Below are 18866 nucleotides of genomic sequence, written 5' to 3' on the forward strand. Positions count from 1 at the left end.
GTCAACTAGGCCAAAAATCTCTACAGATAAACTTTGCAGTAATACTGTATTCCATTACAGGACAATGTTCTGAATATACATACTGTAATATGTCTAGGGAAGAACAGCTCTTCCCTTGAATTTTTAGTTTCAGGATCTGGAAATAACATGAAATTTGTTATTGATTGTTTTGCAGATTGTTTAGTTCACTTAACAATTCTGACCCCAGACAGTGAACATTTAATAGCATTAGTGTTAAGCCTAACCCTGTTAAGCCTCACAGACCAGTGTGTGCCTGTGGACATGCTTCAGAGTCTTTCGGTCTTTGACTGCTGCATTGTCTCTAAAACAGAAGATATACATAAAGATAATTCTTATTATGAAAAATAACATATTTACAGAGTTCAGCATAAATCTCACCCCTGAGAGCATTAACGTTTGAATTTTAAAAAATCATAAAATGCTAAATCCCGATTTGATAACGTGAGCACATATAAACTGATGAACTTGAGACTTAGGTTCTTTTCTGCACATTTTCATAAACATCTGGATAAACATTTACAAATAATGCATTTCCAAATCTAGATATGGATTCATAAAACTCAGTGCAGCACAGAGAAAAATGCAGATGTGGTATGGAAACCATCACATGTTGCCGCTTTTCACAGCTTCATCTTTTAAAAATGGGGAAAGAGATGAATGTAAGACTCGATACTGCTGACAGGGTTTACATTGGATATGCTGCAGCTCTGTGTCAGTTCTTTGGGATACAACTGCAGCATGTATTACTTTGGTCAATATTATTGTATATCTCATTAACACATTTGATAGTCAAAGTGTTGAAGTGTGAGTACTAAGTCGTTTTTTAGTTCTGGTGTGTCCAGGAGAGGATAGAGAGAAACAGGTGTATGTACATAAAATTATTTTTGCTTCCAAAGCTATGTGTCTTCATCTTCCTCTATTCCTCTGCCTGTGTCTCTTCCTCATTGTTTTTATGTGTTTCCAGGGTTACACTACTGCTATTTTCGCTGCTTTCTTCCTCTGCTTCCTCAGCTAGATGCAGCCAGTTTTCTCTGTTCCTCTTACAACCATTCAGCAGTGGGGTGCAGGAGTTGAACACTCTCGATACAGCCTGAGGAAGACAGAGACAGTGAGGAGAACATGAGACAGAGACAAAAAATGTGATGATTGAGGTGGAAAAATGGATATCAGAGCAGAGAATAAAAGAACAGAGCAGCAACAAGTACAATGTTACAGTCTACATGCACATATAGTACATCAGCTTCAGCAGCAGTGACACACCTTGTAAAGTGGATAGCAGATGTCATCAATGTATTCAACTTGCATGTATGGCAGTCGAGTGCTGTTTTCTCTGTTCATAATGTCCTGGCGAGATGAGAGTGTAAATTGGCTGTTAGAATAGCATCGTTTGAGAGGAGGCCAGATCAACGTCCTTGCATAGGAAAACTGTAATTTTTTTTTTTTTTTTACTTTAGAACTGAAAATCTAAAACATGACAAGGACTGACATAGAGAGGACTGACTGACTTTACTGTAACAAGGAAAAAGACATTTAGGCCCATCAGAATTTATAGTACCAAATAAAGCATCATATTGTACATTGTAAATATATAACAAGTTCACTAAATGTATTTAAGCTGGTCAAATTTTCTCTAGGTCAAATATTCTTCAGGGTTCTCAAAGGGCAGCCTGAGAGGCAATAACATCTCATGAAAATCCTTTTTATAGCCTGTACAAAGACCATTACGGAAAAAAAACATTCATAAATAAATTCACCCACAGTGTCGCCATGACCAGTGTACCATCACCTAAAAGATATTCCCTTTATAAGATACCATTTTCTTCTCTACTGTCATCAGTGTTTGACATCCATTGGGTAAGTGAAATGCTATTTTAAAGCAACCTTCAGTTACATAAATTCAAAAATGAGAATGCAGCTGGGATTAAAATATGCTTGGGGGGCTCTCAAACATTTAAAAAATGGCTGAGGTAAATGGAGGTAAAATAAGTTTAGGATGAATGTGATTCTTATTTTATCTTATTTTAAAGTGTGACAAAAATAATTGGACAGTTATGAAAAAAAAACATGTTTTTTATGTTTTTTAGTAATAAGTGCATTTTCTAGTGGCACTCTATCCACCCAAAGCAGGCTCCCAAATCTGACTTTCAGTCAACAAAATTTGAAAGCCCTTGATCTAATATAAAACATAGACAAAAGACAAACCTCTTCAAGCAAGACTTACAATTGGTTTGATTTTGAACTCCTCTTTCTCTTTGTCCCCTTGTGCAAAGAACTCCATGGCAACCAGGTTGGCAATCTATTTCAGAAGAAGAGCAAGGTTAAGGTTGCAATGAACTGAGAGATGAAGTGTTGTTTGTGAGACCTACCCTTTTTTGTTCGGGCCAAGGCTTTGTGATAGCAGAGAGGTCGCTAGCTGTCATTAACATCGACCTGTGGGGTTAATAAATATCTTAAAGACAGGCCTTTGGCTCCTTCACCACACACATCATCACCATATGTCCCTGATTTTAATTTATTTCATTCTCACCTTAACAGCTCTCTCTGCTTCTCACTCTTCCAGTTCACTCTGCTTTTCTTAGCAAGAGAAAAGAACTCATTCCGTCTCCTAAAAACACAGCCACAAAAAAAAAAAACATGAGTGTGTGACTTAAAACAAGACTTACACAATGCTTGACCCACAGATACTTTGACATTTTATGTTTTAACATACTCCATGTACACGCTCAGGTCAGTGGCGAGGATTGCCCTTTTGATCATGTGTAATACAGTTCTGTGGTCTTCTGTAGAGAGACCGCTGAGAATCTGACTCCCCTGGGGGACGATGAGAGAGATACGGGGTGGGTGAGTGAGTGAAGTGCAGTGAAGGTGACATATACAGACTTAGTGAGCATCAGATACATGCAGAGGCAGTCGGGTACAAACACAAGCTGTCTGTTCAAAGAACAAAGATTGTGTTCACACTGACTCATAAACAAGAAAATAAAGATCTAAAGGAATATTTTAAAGGATTTTCTCTGGGGAATATCATGCAACATTACATCTCTCTACAGTATCTTTGCTTTGGCAACTAATGTGCATGTGTGACATGTAAATAAAGCTGAATAAGCAGGAATAATACACTGACAGACTGACACTCAAATGCATACACAGGTGACTTGTAGTTTGATGGATAAATGAGAGATGGGCCAGAATGAATTAAAAGATTGATGGATGAGATCTTACAGTGTTGTTTAGTATGAAGAGGCACAGATTGTAGTGGTGGTTCTCAAGGGATGAGTGTCCGTATAGCTGAGCTAAGGGCTGTTGACTCCTGAGAGAAAGAGAGAAATTATACTGGCTGAATCTAAGTAGGACAACCATGCATAGCAATTTGAATATTAAACAGACTACATAAGTAAGTAAATGTACCTTTCTATATATGAGTTACTGACTCCTCGGTGGTCAAGGTCATGATTCAAAGTGGCTATCATCAAAGCTAAGATCTCATGACGGGAAAAAATAGTCTGCCAAACAAAAAGAGAGAGATGGACAGAGTGAGACAAAGAGAGCAAAACAGAGGTAGAAATAATGACAGAAGTTATTTCCCTGCTTCTCTGCATGGAATTTGGCTTGTATTTGTACTTTTCTTCAAATGAAAAAAAAGGAAAAAAAAGAAGGCAGATTTAAACATTCTGTGTCTTGTAAAATCAAGAAGTTTAAATCAAGGACAAATTTCTTTGTAATTTCAAGTTTGTGATTTAAATGGTCCAGTCAAAGTTTACACAAAATATTCTAGACAATTTAGGATGATAAAAGGATGAAGTGACTAGTTTCACAACACTAAAATACACAATCACAATTAATCACGTAAACAGAGAGTGAGGCTAAAATAAGTGAGAGGCAGAGATCATTTAAGTAGAGATTCAGGCTGATCTATGATCCCCATGGAAAGCAGTTAAGAGGTTTTGGGAAGGTCTAAAATTAATCCTCTTTCAAATAATTAAGAGTGCTCTGTGCTGCAGAAACCTGCCAGTCCTCAGCTGACTCTGCCTCATACTTTAGAAATAGCTGAACCTCAAGACTTAAAACAGATGAGACTCAGAAGAAATTATACTGTATATCTGTCAGCAGAATACAACTGCTACTGGTACAGTTACACGTGGCTTTTCACAACCGTATCCCTTAACATACCCCTTTTCTAGTCGTCTAAGACTAATCTTGAATATCACTTCATTAAATTATTATTGAGTTAATAAAAAGTAAGAATGCAGAGATATAGGAAACTGAAGACTAGAATTTTTCAGAATATTTCACTCTGAAAGGTTCCCTGAATATGTATATTATTGTCTTTGGATATGTGTGTTTTGGTTGTGGCAGCCGTTGTGCATGCTCACACAAACACATGTATGCACTGACCTGGAGCTGGTCTGTGGCCATGAGCATGGCAAACATGCTTTGTGCAGTGCTCAGTGCATGGCTCCAGTTGTGATAAGGCACATTGTTCCTGTAGCCACGTCTCACCGTCAGGACCCACTGGCACAGACTCTGAGGGAAAGAGACATGTACAAGAAGTGATAAATTACTGGAGGGTGATCAAGTTTTTTATTTTAGGAATCATTTATAATGATTTAATTTTCTAGGTCAATTTAGGCAATAAAACGAATGGAGTTACCTTGTAATCAATGTTAAAATCCTGCACTAAATTGAGGTCCAGGAACATCCGGATGGTGGCCTGTGTGGCGAGGTCTTCTGGCAGGCCAAAATCAGAGAAATGGAAGTCTAGAATGTGCAGTGATTCAGCAGAGGGAATGGTGACCTCCTGAAACCAGAATACCAAAAAAAACAAAAAATCCACTGATAAACAAACATCCAATCACTCAGAAGCAATAGCACAACTGAAAACAAACCATTTCTTTCTCTACCTTCTGTCCTTGCAATATACATGCAGGGACAACCTCTAGCTGGAGTACCAAGGTCACCTTTGCCCTTCACAGGCAGCGAGAGCAGCAAATAAAGAGGTTTAAGTTGGTAGAGCATTAGTTGTACGTTAGCATTGATGCCAGTTAATCTGACCTGCAGAAATAAACAGCAGAGGCAATTCCAGGACTACTGACAGGATGACAAAGGAGCAGGGAGAGTGAGGGAAGAAGAAAAAAAAGAGATGGGCTGTTAGAGGAACTGAAGGAGAGAGGATGCAGAGCATGGAGAAGGAAGACAAGGGAAATGGAAGAAGACGACTGAGTTTGTCTTCTTTTTTGAAAAGATCTGAAATTATTTACGTATCCTATAATACACAGGTGAAGAACACAGAGGTGAGGACAAGAATCACCTGCAATGCCTGGATTTCCTCTTCTGCTGCCGTAATGTGGTAGGCAAGAACCTGCAGGGAGAAGAGTGAATACACATGCCCACAATGTTTTAATTGTTTGTAAATCACATAAACAGGTTTCCTGAACTCTAAGGGAAATAAGGTAAGGGAGTTTCCCCACCTCCTGTGTGACCTCTATACTGGCCCTTCGCTCCTCAGTGATCTGCACAGCCTGAACATACTGCAGAGCCAGGCCACAGTACACTGCCAAGTCTTCCAGCAGGCGCTCATCATATTTGTTAAAGGCTTCCATGTCATCTGAATCTCTGCTGCACTTGTTCATCAGCTGGCACACAGCTAAGAGACAATAAAAAAACACAGGCAAGACGGGTGTGCCGTATGAGGTGTCACACGCTTTATTCTTTGTGTCATCTCATATTTATCTAACAGTGTAGTGGTACAGTAAAGCAGGCCTTTGGTAGTGAGGAAAATTGAATCTGTCTGTCTCCTGTGTATCAGCACATGTTCTAGTATTTCACAAGGGTTAAATGAAATCCCTGCCTAATAGTCTTAATCACACTACCTAACAGACAGCTGACTTCCTTTTCCAGGTTGCCAACACCGAACAGGATCTATAATGTTTACTGTACCAAGCATGAATGACTATAATAATTTGTCATATGAGCACAATGAGTACAGGTGAGACTACATTAGTTCATTCAAATAAAATGACCATGTCCATGTAAGATACTGCCTTACCGATGACATTTTCAGACCTCTCGTTTCTAACAGGGCAGCAGATCAGACTCTTTATTGATCCTTCAGAACTCTCCGACACATTAAGTGTTTCCATAGTGACCAGAGTTCGAAGGGCATAAGATGGATCTATATCGCTGATGTCACGCTCCCTGAAAAATGATATGGAGCTATTTTACAATATGTAATATATAGTATAGTATAAGAGATTTTATTTTTGTTTGTTCATGTAAAATAGCGCTAAGGGCTGGTGCAGAGTGCAGGCAGTACCTTCTGTAGATCTGGCAGGTTGATCCGAGCTCTTCACACTCCAGGTGTATCACTCGAGAGAATGAAAGCTGAAAAAACACCATCACAAGAAGTGAAAATAAGTCAGGGAAGATGTGATGCATGACTAAAAAAAAAAACAAAAAAAAACAACTAAAGCAAGCTAACAAAATTGCACACCTTGTCTGAGTTGACTGGGGTTTGTTTGCTGTGGATGAAGATGGTGCAGTACTGAGCATGTGTGAAGGGCATGATGGTGGCCGCCATCTTACTCAGCAGAACCTCCAAGGAGTGATGCTCCTTTGACAATACCTGTGCCATCTCTATCAAGGCCTGAAGCACAAGCAGAAAATTCTGTTAGCATCAGGGTACCAGTGTATAGGCAAAATATAGTCTAACCTGACAGGTTGCTAGGACATTACCACAGTACCCAGCACAAAATCCTGACATGCCCACTCGACTACGCAGCTAAATGCTGATAGCATAACAGAGTTTTATAATGTTACCTGGCTGCGTTTGGCCTCCTGTCTCGAGCTCTCATACAGCTGGACATTTTCCAAGACCATCCCCAACACATCCATATGATTGGACAGCACCTGGCCAATCAAATTGAAATTTTAAGATATAATTGTTTTTTTTTTAATCAAAATTTCAGAAGCTCCAGGTCCTCACCTTTTCATCCATGTTGGTAAAAACAGAAACCGATCCATCTCCAAAACCTTTCTTATTGATCATTACCACTACACCTACCACCTGTCCACAAAAGAAAACATTGAAACATTGTAAAACACTGAAATTTATATGTGACAGCATTTATGTGTTTACTGATGAAGTCAGAGATATGTAAAAAAACACACACACACACACACACACACACAAGCCTCTTCAAATAAATGAAGCAGTAACAAATAGGGATGCTACCTCTCCCCTGTGGTTCTTGATGGGCACACTCAAAACAGTCCTGATCTTAAAGTCTGATGACTGATCCTCATCTAAGTCGAACCTCGGGTCCTGAGGAGGTAAACAGATTACGTGTCACTGCACATAAGCTACGTCACTTATTAATAAGACACTTTGCATTGTTCTGTGTTAAAATCTCTATGTAATTTGGAAGCAACAGACATAAAGATCTCATCAAACTCCATTTTCTCTATATGCATGTGTCCTTAAACTACCTGATCAATACTGCTCATCAGCTTTAGACACATCCGGCAAGGAACACCCACATTTCTTGGGTTATCAGGAACTACCCATCCACACCCACACTGACTGGGGATTTACCTGGCGTGCAATGCTGCCAGGAGATTGCACTGATTCCTAATCACATTGGTGGTGAGGAAAAGGAGGGGTGGTGTGGGCACCACCTGTAAGTCCTTTAATGAGCAGTGCTGTGTTCCCTCTTTGTGTGGGTGTATGTGTGTGGGGGTGTAGAGAAAATCACTGTCTCAATAATCAGATATCACAGAGTGGAAGAAGTTGCTAAAAGGATTAGAAGAAGGTGCGTCATCTGGGATTCCCTTACGCAGCCACAATCTCCATGAATCAACCATGTTATCGTCTAACAACAGGTTATCAGGAGGTGGAAAGCTCATTTAGTGCACAGCCCTCATTCCTGATCTGAAATACTTGTGCCCCAGAACAAACTAAGAATTCTGTCACGTGTAGAAAATTGTCTGTTGTATGTTAAGCAGTTTACTACAAAATGCAGAGTCGTGACAACTACAACTAATGAGTCAGTTTGTGCTTTTACCTCAGATGTGTCTCTCAGGTTCATTGGCGACCCTGTAGCCACTACACATCCCATGATACCCTTCAGCAGCTCCAGGTGTGCACGGCTACAGATGTCGCCTTCGTTTAAGCATCCCAACATTGTCGGGGCAATCACCTCCTCCAAGGTGTTCTTTCCACCAGAGTCTTTCTTTACCAGAGAGAGGGAGCCGCCCTCAGCACCCAGCAGCTGCCCGGTGTGCAGCAGAGCCCCCTGGCAGAGCTCTGCTAAAGAACCCATCCATCTGAGACCTCCTCTCAGGAGCTCCATCATCCATGGGCAGCCCTCACCATGGCCACAGGCCGCAGTCTTTGTAGCAGTGGGACGAGGAGAGTGGGGCACGTCAGAAGAGCAAGGGCAAATGGGAGAAAGAGGGCGACAGGGAGAAAAGGAGAAGCGGGAAGAACGAGAGGAACGAGGAGAGCACGGCGAGTGACTGCCCAACACATCTGGACTGAAATGATCCACCCGATCAGGGGCACTGAGATTGGAAGCCAGGGGTTTGAGCCTGTCTGTTAAAGATGAAATGTTGAGGTGGGAGCTGGACAGTGGAGATGAAGCTCTGCGATGGCGACGAGCCTTCTTGAGCATTTCAGAATGGTCAGAGGAGCTCCTGGGAAGCCTGGGCAGCAGTGGAGACGTCTCTGCGTGTGGACCACTGACCCTGAAGCCACAGACAAGACAGATCACAAGACTGATTTTCTGGGTATACAACACGTATAATAGTTTCAGTGGAAATCATTCATTTACAATATCATGAAGTGTACAGTACCACAACCACCTTATGCTGCAACAGCTATGAAACAGTTTTATAACGGTCATATATGATTTTTCACTTTTGGGAATCTCATCTAATCTCAGCTGTCAGTAGTCGAGTAAAATGTCTTACCCTGAAGCTCTGCGTAAAAAGTACGCCCTGGTAAAGTCAGAGTGGTCATCCAACCAAGCTTCCACTTGTTCACTTTTCATCCCGTCTCCAAACCTCCTGCTACGCGTCTTGGAGCGGGGGCTCCACAGCGGGGAGAAGAACCAACCCATGCCTTTCCCCATCGAGGGCTCACCGACCGTTTCCCTGCAGAAGGACTCCTCTGTCCCAGCGGCATGAGATGCCCCGGGAATCGCGCTGGCAGGCTCCATGGACTCCAGCGCTTCAGAGTGGAGGCAGGGCATCCCCTCTCTCAAGTAAAGCGAAAAAAGATCCACTAAACTCAGTTTTTTGTTACAGAAACACCTACCATGTGAGGAGGAAGTGAGGCAAGACCAAGTGGATGTGCCAGAGAGGAGCGCGACGTCTACTGAAGAGCCTGCGGAAAAGATTGCGTAAAGGTAATCCCCTGACCTTTATTTAGCCGATCTGGCGCCACAGATTTATTCGTTAAAGGGAAACGATTTAATTTTCATTACAGAGTTAATGGATTGGGTCCAACTTCGGGCATTGCTCCATAATGAATTGACTCACAGGTTAGTGCTCTTGTCATACTAGTTTTGCTAAATGCATGCAGGCAATATGAGGAAAGTTCGAGTTTCCAGTAAATTACACTGTCTGTAAACACATTCACTAGAGTTTAGAGAGCTGCTGTAATACACATTTTATTTAATATTTATTTGTAAGAAGAATGAGCTCATAAACTGAACTAATACCAGAACATTCCTCTAAACTAATTCGCAATGCTTCCATTTAAATACACAAAATTCAACAATAACGTGTACAAGCTACAGTAAAAAACACAATTTACAAACAATATTACAGACAAATGCCCATAAATGCTTACTTGAGTGTCCCTATCAGTCACATCCTGTGAAAAAAAGTGAGTAATCTGTGAAAAAAATAAGAAAATAAATAAATAAAATAAAATAATGATGTGAAAAGTGAAATACTGCACTGCAGTTTTGCATTTAAAATTACTATTTTTCACTATGGAAATATTGCTGGTTTACTTCAGTGTAACAATGTGCATCTTACAAAACAAACAAAAAAAGGCACAGTAAACATTTTTAAGTTATAAATACTGGTGGGTAACATTATAGATAAATAGCTTTAATTGGAAATTTTCAAAACATTGCATGGTGTGTAATGTGTAACACTCAAGAAGCATCTTTACACAAACGTGAGGTTTTCCATACTTTTTAGTTTTCTTTTTAAAGTGTGCCAAAATATTTAAAAATGCTGGTATAGCATTAGTGTTGCAGATGGTAACCTCACTCAGTACATGTTGGTTTGAAAGAGTGGACTACTGTGTAATTTTCAAGTGAAGAAAATTACACAGAATTAAAGGCAACATGATGAGGGGCATGAAATCCATGTAAGAAAAGAAAGAAGAGCAGAAGTCACAAGGGCTAGGATCAGAGTAATGTTTTATGTTAACTGAATGCCAAACAGCCCTATAATAGGAAAAGGTTTATCAAACTCAGCCTCGGGGACTGTGTTCCTCTACATGCTGCACAGTGTTTAACTGCTCCCTCTGCTGGCTTCTCACTCCTCATCACCTGCAGTGGGTGGATCCACCAGTGACAGCTGTGCTGTGATTGGCTGCTCCAGGAGGAGGCTGCCATGACACACTGGATGCTGCACAGAATCAGTTCCACAGCATCAGCAGGCAGCGAACCTCCATCCTCCTCATTATCCCTCTCTCGTTCTCTTTTTTCTCCTCCTTTGCCTCTCCTCCTCTCACCACCACCCTTGCTCTCTCTTTTCTCTCCCAGTTCCTCTCCCTCCGACAGACACCTACGCCTGCTCGAGCACACTGCAGCAGAGGACGTGCACACACGCCAGAGAGGATAGCAGCAGCACCAGCAGTAGCAGCAGCGGCAGGCGGACTGGTAGGTGTGCTGAGGCCTGTCTCCCTCCCTCCTGCAGCACAGGCAAGACATCACGTTCTCCTCTGATCTCCGTCAAGGACTATCTGAGAAGTGTGTGTGTGTGTGTGTGTGTGTGTGTGTGCGTGAGGGAGAGAGCAGGAGATCTGGAAAGTAGGCAGAGAGGACTACCACACCCTGGGAGCCTTTAGTACCACTGCTGGAGCTACGCAGAGTCACTGTTGTAGTGGATATTTTCATACACACAAGCTCAACATCTTGTTCTTGCTTCTGTATGCATACACTAGGTTTTATATTCTCTGGTTCTCTGCTGGAGCTGTTTGTTGTTTTTTTTTCCATCACTCTACAGCCTTGGGATTTGCTTCAGCATTGATTTGGCCTTGTGTGTCTGCACATGTGTGTCTTTTATAATGAGTGTGTTGAATGTCTAACAAAGGTCACACCATTTGGCATGCTGTGTGCATGTACTGTCAGCCTGCCTAATGACAGCTCCTCTCCTTTCCTTTCCTAAACTATCTTCATCACCAGCTTTCCCATCTACCTCCCCCTGCCTCACATCTTCCACCTCATCAATTACCTCTTTTATATTCTCCTGCATCTTTTTTCCCCTATCGCTCCTTTTCCTTTTTCTCAAAGCCTTCTTCCTCCTCCCTCTCCATTCCATCTCCTCTTCACGCCTCTTCTCCTTCCGGCCGGCCGGTTTCCCAGGATGCCTTGTTCCAGGCCGTTCCGCTAGGCCCAAGCAGCATGGGCGGAGCCTGGGTGGGGAGAGAGAGCACGGATTGGACCCTTCCCCTCAGGACGGGCGCGCTGGCGGGTCACCCTCCCTCGGCTTCAGATGGGCGAGGACGCTGAGAGCCCCAAAATCAACCACACCTTCCTGCGAGACTACGTCACCGAAGGTAGAACAGACGGTGTGTTATCGCTGTCTCTGTGGTGTCAGATAACATGCTGGTATGATTGAACACATTAATTTCAGCTTCATGGATGCATTATCCCTGCACTCCTAGGTAAAAGGAATGGATGATGACATTCATCACTCCATGACTGACTGAACACTCGGCAAGACTCTTGTTGTTGGTCCTTTTTAAAATTTTAGCTCCGCTTAAAATGTAATATTCTCCTGTGACAGATAAATGTTTGATTTATGGTTTAGAGTCCAAGGAGCTGGTATCAGAAATAATGTGGTTTTAATGAACAAGAATCTTTGTAATGAGCCAGTACTTTTGTTTTACTACCTCCCCTTTCCTCTTTTGTTATTGTCCCTTAATTCTCTGCCCCTCATTTTCTCTGTGCTTACTTAATATCCTTTCTTCTCTATCATCTATTTGTCTTTCTCTCCCTGACTCTGACCATTATCCGGCTTAATTGCCTCACATTTTCCTGTCTTCGTCTCAGCTGATGTCATCTCTACGGTGGAGTTTAACCAGACAGGGGACCTGCTGGCCACGGGGGACAAAGGTGGCCGAGTGGTCATCTTCCAGAGAGAGACTGAGGTGAGTTTAATATGAAAAACTTATGTATATGTAATCATCCCTTTTCTATGCCAGAAATATCTAGAGTCAGCACACATTTTATACTACATATATCCTAATTACAGCATTGTAGAACTGTGATTCACAGTGTCCTGAATGCTTAGTGTCTGTACTATATCTTTACACATAGAAATGTCCATTCACAGCTATGTTTTGTTTTTTTACTATTGACCCTTGACAGTCTAAAGGGGACTCAGAGGAGGCAGGGGAGACAGGGGACTCTGGGGAGTACAATGTCTACAGCACGTTCCAGAGCCATGAACCAGACTTTGACTACCTGAAGAGTCTAGAGATTGAAGAGAAAATTAACAAGATCAAATGGCTGCCACAGCAGAACGCAGCACATTTCCTCCTCTCCACCAATGGTGAGACATCAGTCAGAAGGTCATCCAGATTTCTAGTTTTCAGTCAGGATGTAGCACAACTAGTAGGCTTGTATCAGGTTTCTGCCATATCAACCGTAAATATGCATGGATATTTACTGAAATTAGAAATGACATGACCGTGGTTTGAAATTTCAAACTTCCAATTCCCAGCATTATGACATTATGCCAGGCTGGTATCATGTTTTATTATCTAGGTAGATAAAATAGTGGCACCAAGCAACCAGTGCAAAACAGATGTCAATCTGTGCCTCAATTATATTCCTGTCAGAAGTAGTTTACTACTTTAAAGTGCTATTTTCAGCTACACTAAGGAAGGCTGATTATCTAGATGGCCTTAAATCTGTCACAAAGAAATAAACAGGAAATCGTTATCAGTCCTCTTTTTCCCTAACAGTTTATGAGACGGCTCTTTAAGTTGTCTGTAACAATTATTGTTATCTTTCTCTGAAATAAACCAACTTCCTCTGATGTGAAAATCCATCTGCCTGTCACAGATAAGACCATTAAACTGTGGAAGGTGAGTGAGAGAGACAAGAGACCGGAGGGATACAACCTGAAAGATGAGGAGGGACGGCTCAAGGACATCTCTACCATCACCTCTCTGCAGGTACACGCACAGACACAAACCGTCTCTCACAAACCTGCACATACACGCTTTTATTTTGGTGACTCAAATATGTATCAGGTTGATGTTCGATTGGAAAGCTCAGTGTCTGCCTTCTGTGCCTTTGCTTCTGCCCTAATATAATCTTGGTGTAACCCAGCTAACCAGCTTATAATGAGTAGCTGAGTAGTGGACCAGTTCCTAGGTTGATCGAGGTAAATGCTGTGCTGTGAGATAGTCAGAAAGGTGAACAACAGACCCAGGGATGAACTTATGAACTTAAGTTGAACACTTTGTATTAGAATACCTTATGTTAAAAACATTAAAAAAATTAATCTTTACAACTTGCAACAAGCAGCTAGCATCTCCGATAAAAGTTAATAATCGTCAGGGACAAAACCTGGTTTCCAAGTTCTGGAATCTCAGTGGTTTCCAGTGATATAAACAAACCTAGCCTACACAACAATATAAAACCCTAAATGTTTACAGTCATAAAAGTTGATCACATATGGACATATCTTAGATTAAATTTATATTCTCAGAAAACACAGTAGATACTATATTTATGATACAGTTCTGCGATAGCAGCAGCTTCAACCCACATCATTTTAGGGAATGTTTTTAATCCATGGTAAATTAATTATTAATTGTTTTTATCTTTTAACCATGAAACTATGATTACTAATTCTTCTTAGCCATCAACTATGGTTACAAATTTTAGCCATGAATTTTTATGTTTGCTCTTAAATCTACTGAAATACAATTCAACACCAAATCTCTTTTGCACCTTATAACCTTGATTAAGGTCATAATTTTTATCCTTGCATATGTTAAACCTTTTCTTACGCTCTTTTCTCACGCTCTTACCGTTTTCAACGCTTTGTTCTCCACCAACCTTGTTTTACAGGATACTAATTAATCTACTCAAAATTACAAAATTAATTACAAAAATAATCAATACAGCTACAGATCACATTAATTTCCTTCATGTTAACAGTGAAATATGCGCCCCGTTAATGAGCTGCTAACATGTCACAGCAGTAACTATTGCATTTTGCCTGTAGTACATTAGCTGGAAAGTACACACCAACACGCACACCGAGCACGCAGCCTGACGAAGCAACCACAGGCTACCGCCATTAGCTTCATTAGCTTAGCTGAAAATGACTCACCAAGAAGGTCCAATTACAGTAAACCCACATCAACAGGCTTCGGGTCGTCCCAGTCACTTCTGGTATCCCTTCCGAATACTTTTAAATAGCTGACACTGACTTGTGTGCAATAGCCGGCAAGAGTTTACTCCTCATTTCTCGCTGTATATGTTTTTCGTTGCTTCGCTGTGTATACTACGACAACTGCTACCTGAAAGAGGGCGGGACTTACTTCCTCCCTCCTATAGCTTTTCACTACTGTGTGATTGGACCAATAACAATAAAATAAACTTGACAGACACATAAATCAACCCAGTAACTTCAAAAAACCATGGTTTTGTGAACCAGGAAGAAACAAGAAAATAAAATTATGATTGAATATTAAATATTTAACAAAATAAGAAACTCTGTTTCTGGGTTACACCTGACTCTCACGTCCTCTTATTCTGTCCTGCTTGTATCTCTGTCCATCACCCTGTTTCTTACCCCTGCTCTCTTTCCCTCCTTCCTTCCTTCTTTAATCTTTTACATTGCTCTATCTAAGGTGCCAGTGCTGAAACCTACAGATCTGATGGTAGAGGTCCGTCCCAGACGAGTGTTTGCCAATGGACACACCTACCATGTCAACTCCATCTCAGTCAACAGTGATGGGGAGACATACCTATCTGCTGATGACCTCCGCATCAATATGTGGCACCTGGGTATCACGGACCGCAGCTTCAGTATCCTTTATAACAGTGATTTGTTTTTTCTTTTTTCTTTTAATCCCATGCTGATTTCATTTGAATTCCTCTGTGCTGATAAACAATATTTTCTGCTTTTTATAACTCTATAGCTCTCCTCTGATTTTTGTTTGTAACTTAATCTCACAATGGAGGAGGATTCTCCAATTTCACATGGTGTGAAATTCCCAGAACTGCCCCAAATAAAAGTACAAAGTTGACTTTTGCGGCTATCTTTTTCACAGCTTTGAAAGTATTATTGTGTGTCATCACAGCTAATTCTGCAGCAGCAATGAGAAATATCTATCCTTGGATAATTTTTTTACGTAAAAATGCATTTCTGGACTACATTAGCACAAAGGAAGAAAACTGGAAGATGTGTATATGTGTATGTCAATGGGCCCTTTTCCAGCAGATTAAAGTTTGTAATAATAAGTCATTAATTTTGGGGGGTTGAGTTCACCTCCGTTTGAATCATTTCCCTAAATCTAAATTTTATTATGTTGCTTAATTGTTATGTTACTATGTGTATAACCTGAATGCATCAGTAAACAGTCTTGATGTGGACCAGGCAAGATGTGGATGAGGCAGATACACATGTACTGTGCATGCAAATGCCATACTGCTTTAGAGAAATACATATACATACAGTAGAAATATCTTTACATTCACTCATACGTTCTGAATTCATACATATGCATCTGAATTCATCCCTGATCTATATTTAATGTAAACAGCACACGATTACGTTTGAATTTGTGTTTCGATTAGAGTGCCGTGTAACACCTCAGAGGGTGCATTCAGTGCAGGCTGTAGCATGGTGGATGCAGTGCATTTGGTGATTTCCCATTCAAATGGAAGCTGACCTAGAAAAGCATAGAGGCATCTATGGAAGAAGAGTTTAAATAATTCACTCAGCAGTACACTTCCTACTGAACCACACAGGACTACCACAAATAGAACAGAGAAAGGAGCAGAGTGTGCCTGCATATTGGGGGTTGGTTGGGGTGCAGTTTTTGGGTTATGATTAAGAATTGAGGTGTGAGAATAGAGAACACAGAAGCATTCATCTAAAACTGAAAAGCAACTAAAAAGAATGTTGAATGAACATACATGATTTGTCGGCATGTCTGCTGCCCCACTGTGCCCTTTAATACATGTGATTCCTGGGTGTTTTTCCTCTCCCAGGATGTGCATCACCACTCTTCCCTGCAAAAATACCATGCATTAATATCGTCACAGTGCTTTGTCCATCTGTACTAGAATTCCTATGTCCAAGATCTCTGTGGTGTTTGTCCCTTGACAGATCCTTTTCTCAGATATTGTGGACATCAAACCAGCCAACATGGAGGATCTGACGGAGGTGATAACAGCAGCAGAGTTCCACCCTCACCACTGCCACTTGTTTGTGTACAGCAGCAGCAAGGGCACCCTGCGCCTCTGTGACATGAGAGCCTCTGCACTCTGTGACAAACACACCAAATGTGAGCTATGTTGTGGAGCTTAGGGACAAGCAGTCATAGTGTGCATGCTGTCTATGAGACTGTAACAATCACAGCACTGTAGATCATATATGCATTAATGATAATGGCTTACAACACAGACTGTTTGCTTATAATTACTATGATACACCGAACCCCTTTGTTTTTGTCCAGTGTTTGAGGAACCTGAGGATCCAGGGAGCCGGTCCTTCTTCTCAGAGATTATTTCCTCTGTGTCGGACGTCAAGTTCAGTCACAGTGGACGCTATCTGCTGACCAGAGACTACCTCACCGCCAAGGTGTGGGACCTGAACATGGACAAAGGCCCTGTGGAGACATACCAGGTAAAATAACACATATTTGTCTTTCCAGGTTTCTGTATTGCGCTACGCTGTTAAATTTAGTTTATGTACTGTTTATGTACAATGTGTGTGTGTGTGTACATATATATAATATATAATATACAGAAATTATTTACCCCAGAAACTAATGCTGATTGTCTGCATCCACCCCAGGTCCATGAATATCTAAGGAGTAAGCTGTGTTCCCTCTATGAAAATGACTGCATCTTTGACAAGTTTGAGTGTGTCTGGAACAGCTCAGACAGGTAAGTAGCAGTGTAAGGAAAAGAGAGACAAGAGGGGAAAAAAGATAGACAAAGTAAAGTATAATTAAGTATATTTGAAAGCAAACGAGGGGGGATGTGGCAGCGTGTTTCTGCTTAGTGATTCTCTAAATGCTCTGCCTATAGGACATTTAAATCAATCCCACAGACAAGCTTTGGAGACATCAAATCAATCACAGTGCTTTCAGGTTTTTTTTTCTCCTCACTCTTCCATGAACCTTACCTCTTTCTCTCCCTGTTCATTCTCTTTCTTGACATTGTCTACATTTATTCATGTTCTCTCCTTAATACGACTTCTCGTTATGTCCCCTCTCCACAGTGTGATCATGACAGGGGCATACAACAGCTTCTTCCGGATGTTTGACAGGGAGACAGGCCGAGGTGTAACCCTGGAGGCGTGGCGGGAAAGCAGCAAGCCCCGAGCTGTGCTGCGGACCCGGCGTGTCTATACCGGCGGTAAGCGTCGCCGTGGAGATGTGGGCGTTGACAGCCTGGACTTCACAAAGAAAATCCTGCACATGGCTTGGCACCCGTCTGAGAATATCATTGCCATAGCAGCCACCAACAACCTGTACATCTTCCAAGATCGTGTCAACCCTGAGACGCAGACACAGTGACGGGGAAGGGAATATGGACAGCGGCAGACACAGTGGTTTTATCGAATTTGTCACAGAAATATAAACAGTGACTCAAATATATTTGGATGTCCTAGAGAAGGCGTGGGGAGGGGACGGCCTTTATGAGAAGATTAAGTCTAAGCCAAGCTGTTTCAAACACTGAGATGCAACATCTGTTTGTGTTGATAAAAGATCAATGATAAAATGACAAGACTGTTAATTTATTGGATCCCCAAGGAAGGTGTGTAATTTTTGTTTTTTTTTTTCCCAAAACTGAGTTGAACTGATGTCTCCGGTACCCATCAGGACATTTTTTTCGTCCCACTCCCACTTTTTGAAGCTGTTTGTGTAACTGCCCCACTGTAGGGGGAGTATAAGAGGTGCAGGGACACCTCTCCATCTGCAGTGACTCAGTTGTTGACCACACAATGTTGCACTCCTCACTGATGTGCTCTGGTACTGCTCGACACAAAATGGAAGATATGTGTTGGGCAGCAACAAAGAAGGAACAATGCTGCAAAACACAAAGGTCTTGTGATGATTTGGCTGTGGATTCCAAGTGACTTTGGCCAGAAAGTGCATCTAAATCTAAGCATTTTTCACAACTGTGGAAGATTAGGAGTGGTGTTATCATTGTAACAGCTCCTCACAGCAACATCCTGAACCTTTTTTTTTCTATCAAATGACAACAGCAGCTGAACCTCTCCTTTAGAGCAGTGCTCTTGGAGATTGCACGCATAATTGACCCATAATCTTTGCCCTATTCACTTTGCAATAATAGCACTAACACAAACACAGTGCAGCAGTAGTCCTGCTTTAAAACATGAAC

General features: G+C 41.5%; 2 protein-coding genes across 2 annotated transcripts; one reads left to right on the top strand and one right to left on the bottom strand.

The window, feature by feature from the left end:
• Nucleotides 1-937: 937 nt before the first annotated feature.
• Nucleotides 938-9269, bottom strand: pde5aa (phosphodiesterase 5A, cGMP-specific, a). Its single transcript, XM_041036519.1, has 20 exons — nucleotides 8989-9269; nucleotides 8082-8763; nucleotides 7253-7342; nucleotides 7004-7084; nucleotides 6838-6927; nucleotides 6512-6664; nucleotides 6335-6402; nucleotides 6068-6216; nucleotides 5490-5665; nucleotides 5330-5380; nucleotides 4673-4819; nucleotides 4417-4545; nucleotides 3430-3524; nucleotides 3244-3331; nucleotides 2732-2832; nucleotides 2549-2626; nucleotides 2388-2451; nucleotides 2243-2317; nucleotides 1282-1365; nucleotides 938-1111 (listed from the first exon to the last, which is right to left on the bottom strand). The coding sequence occupies exons 1-20, from the start codon at nucleotides 9267-9269 to the stop codon at nucleotides 938-940; spliced, it is 2856 nt and encodes a 951-aa protein (XP_040892453.1).
• A 2485-nt stretch (nucleotides 9270-11754) lies between these two features.
• ppp2r2ca (protein phosphatase 2, regulatory subunit B, gamma a) lies at nucleotides 11755-18037 on the top strand. Its single transcript, XM_041036194.1, has 9 exons — nucleotides 11755-11818; nucleotides 12315-12412; nucleotides 12633-12816; nucleotides 13332-13444; nucleotides 15137-15314; nucleotides 16634-16798; nucleotides 16970-17139; nucleotides 17311-17402; nucleotides 17740-18037. The coding sequence occupies exons 1-9, from the start codon at nucleotides 11755-11757 to the stop codon at nucleotides 18035-18037; spliced, it is 1362 nt and encodes a 453-aa protein (XP_040892128.1).
• Nucleotides 18038-18866: the final 829 nt, after the last annotated feature.

The sequence above is a fragment of the Toxotes jaculatrix genome, chromosome 4, assembly GCF_017976425.1.
Source record: "Toxotes jaculatrix isolate fToxJac2 chromosome 4, fToxJac2.pri, whole genome shotgun sequence".
Classification (NCBI taxonomy): domain Eukaryota; kingdom Metazoa; phylum Chordata; class Actinopteri; family Toxotidae; genus Toxotes; species Toxotes jaculatrix.

Coding starts and splice junctions, on each gene's coding strand:
- ppp2r2ca (XM_041036194.1), top strand. CDS start 11,755: ATGGGCGAGGACGCTGAGAGCCCCAAAATCAACCACACCTTCCTGCGA. Junction 11,819..12,314: donor GCGAGACTACGTCACCGAAG/GTAGAACAGACG, acceptor TCTTCGTCTCAG/CTGATGTCATCTCTACGGTG. Junction 17,403..17,739: donor GTCTGGAACAGCTCAGACAG/GTAAGTAGCAGT, acceptor CCCTCTCCACAG/TGTGATCATGACAGGGGCAT.
- pde5aa (XM_041036519.1), bottom strand. CDS start 9,269: ATGCCCTGCCTCCACTCTGAAGCGCTGGAGTCCATGGAGCCTGCCAGC. Junction 5,666..6,067: donor GAGGTCTGAAAATGTCATCG/GTAAGGCAGTAT, acceptor ATTGTCTCTTAG/CTGTGTGCCAGCTGATGAAC. Junction 4,546..4,672: donor ATTTTAACATTGATTACAAG/GTAACTCCATTC, acceptor TCTTTCCCTCAG/AGTCTGTGCCAGTGGGTCCT.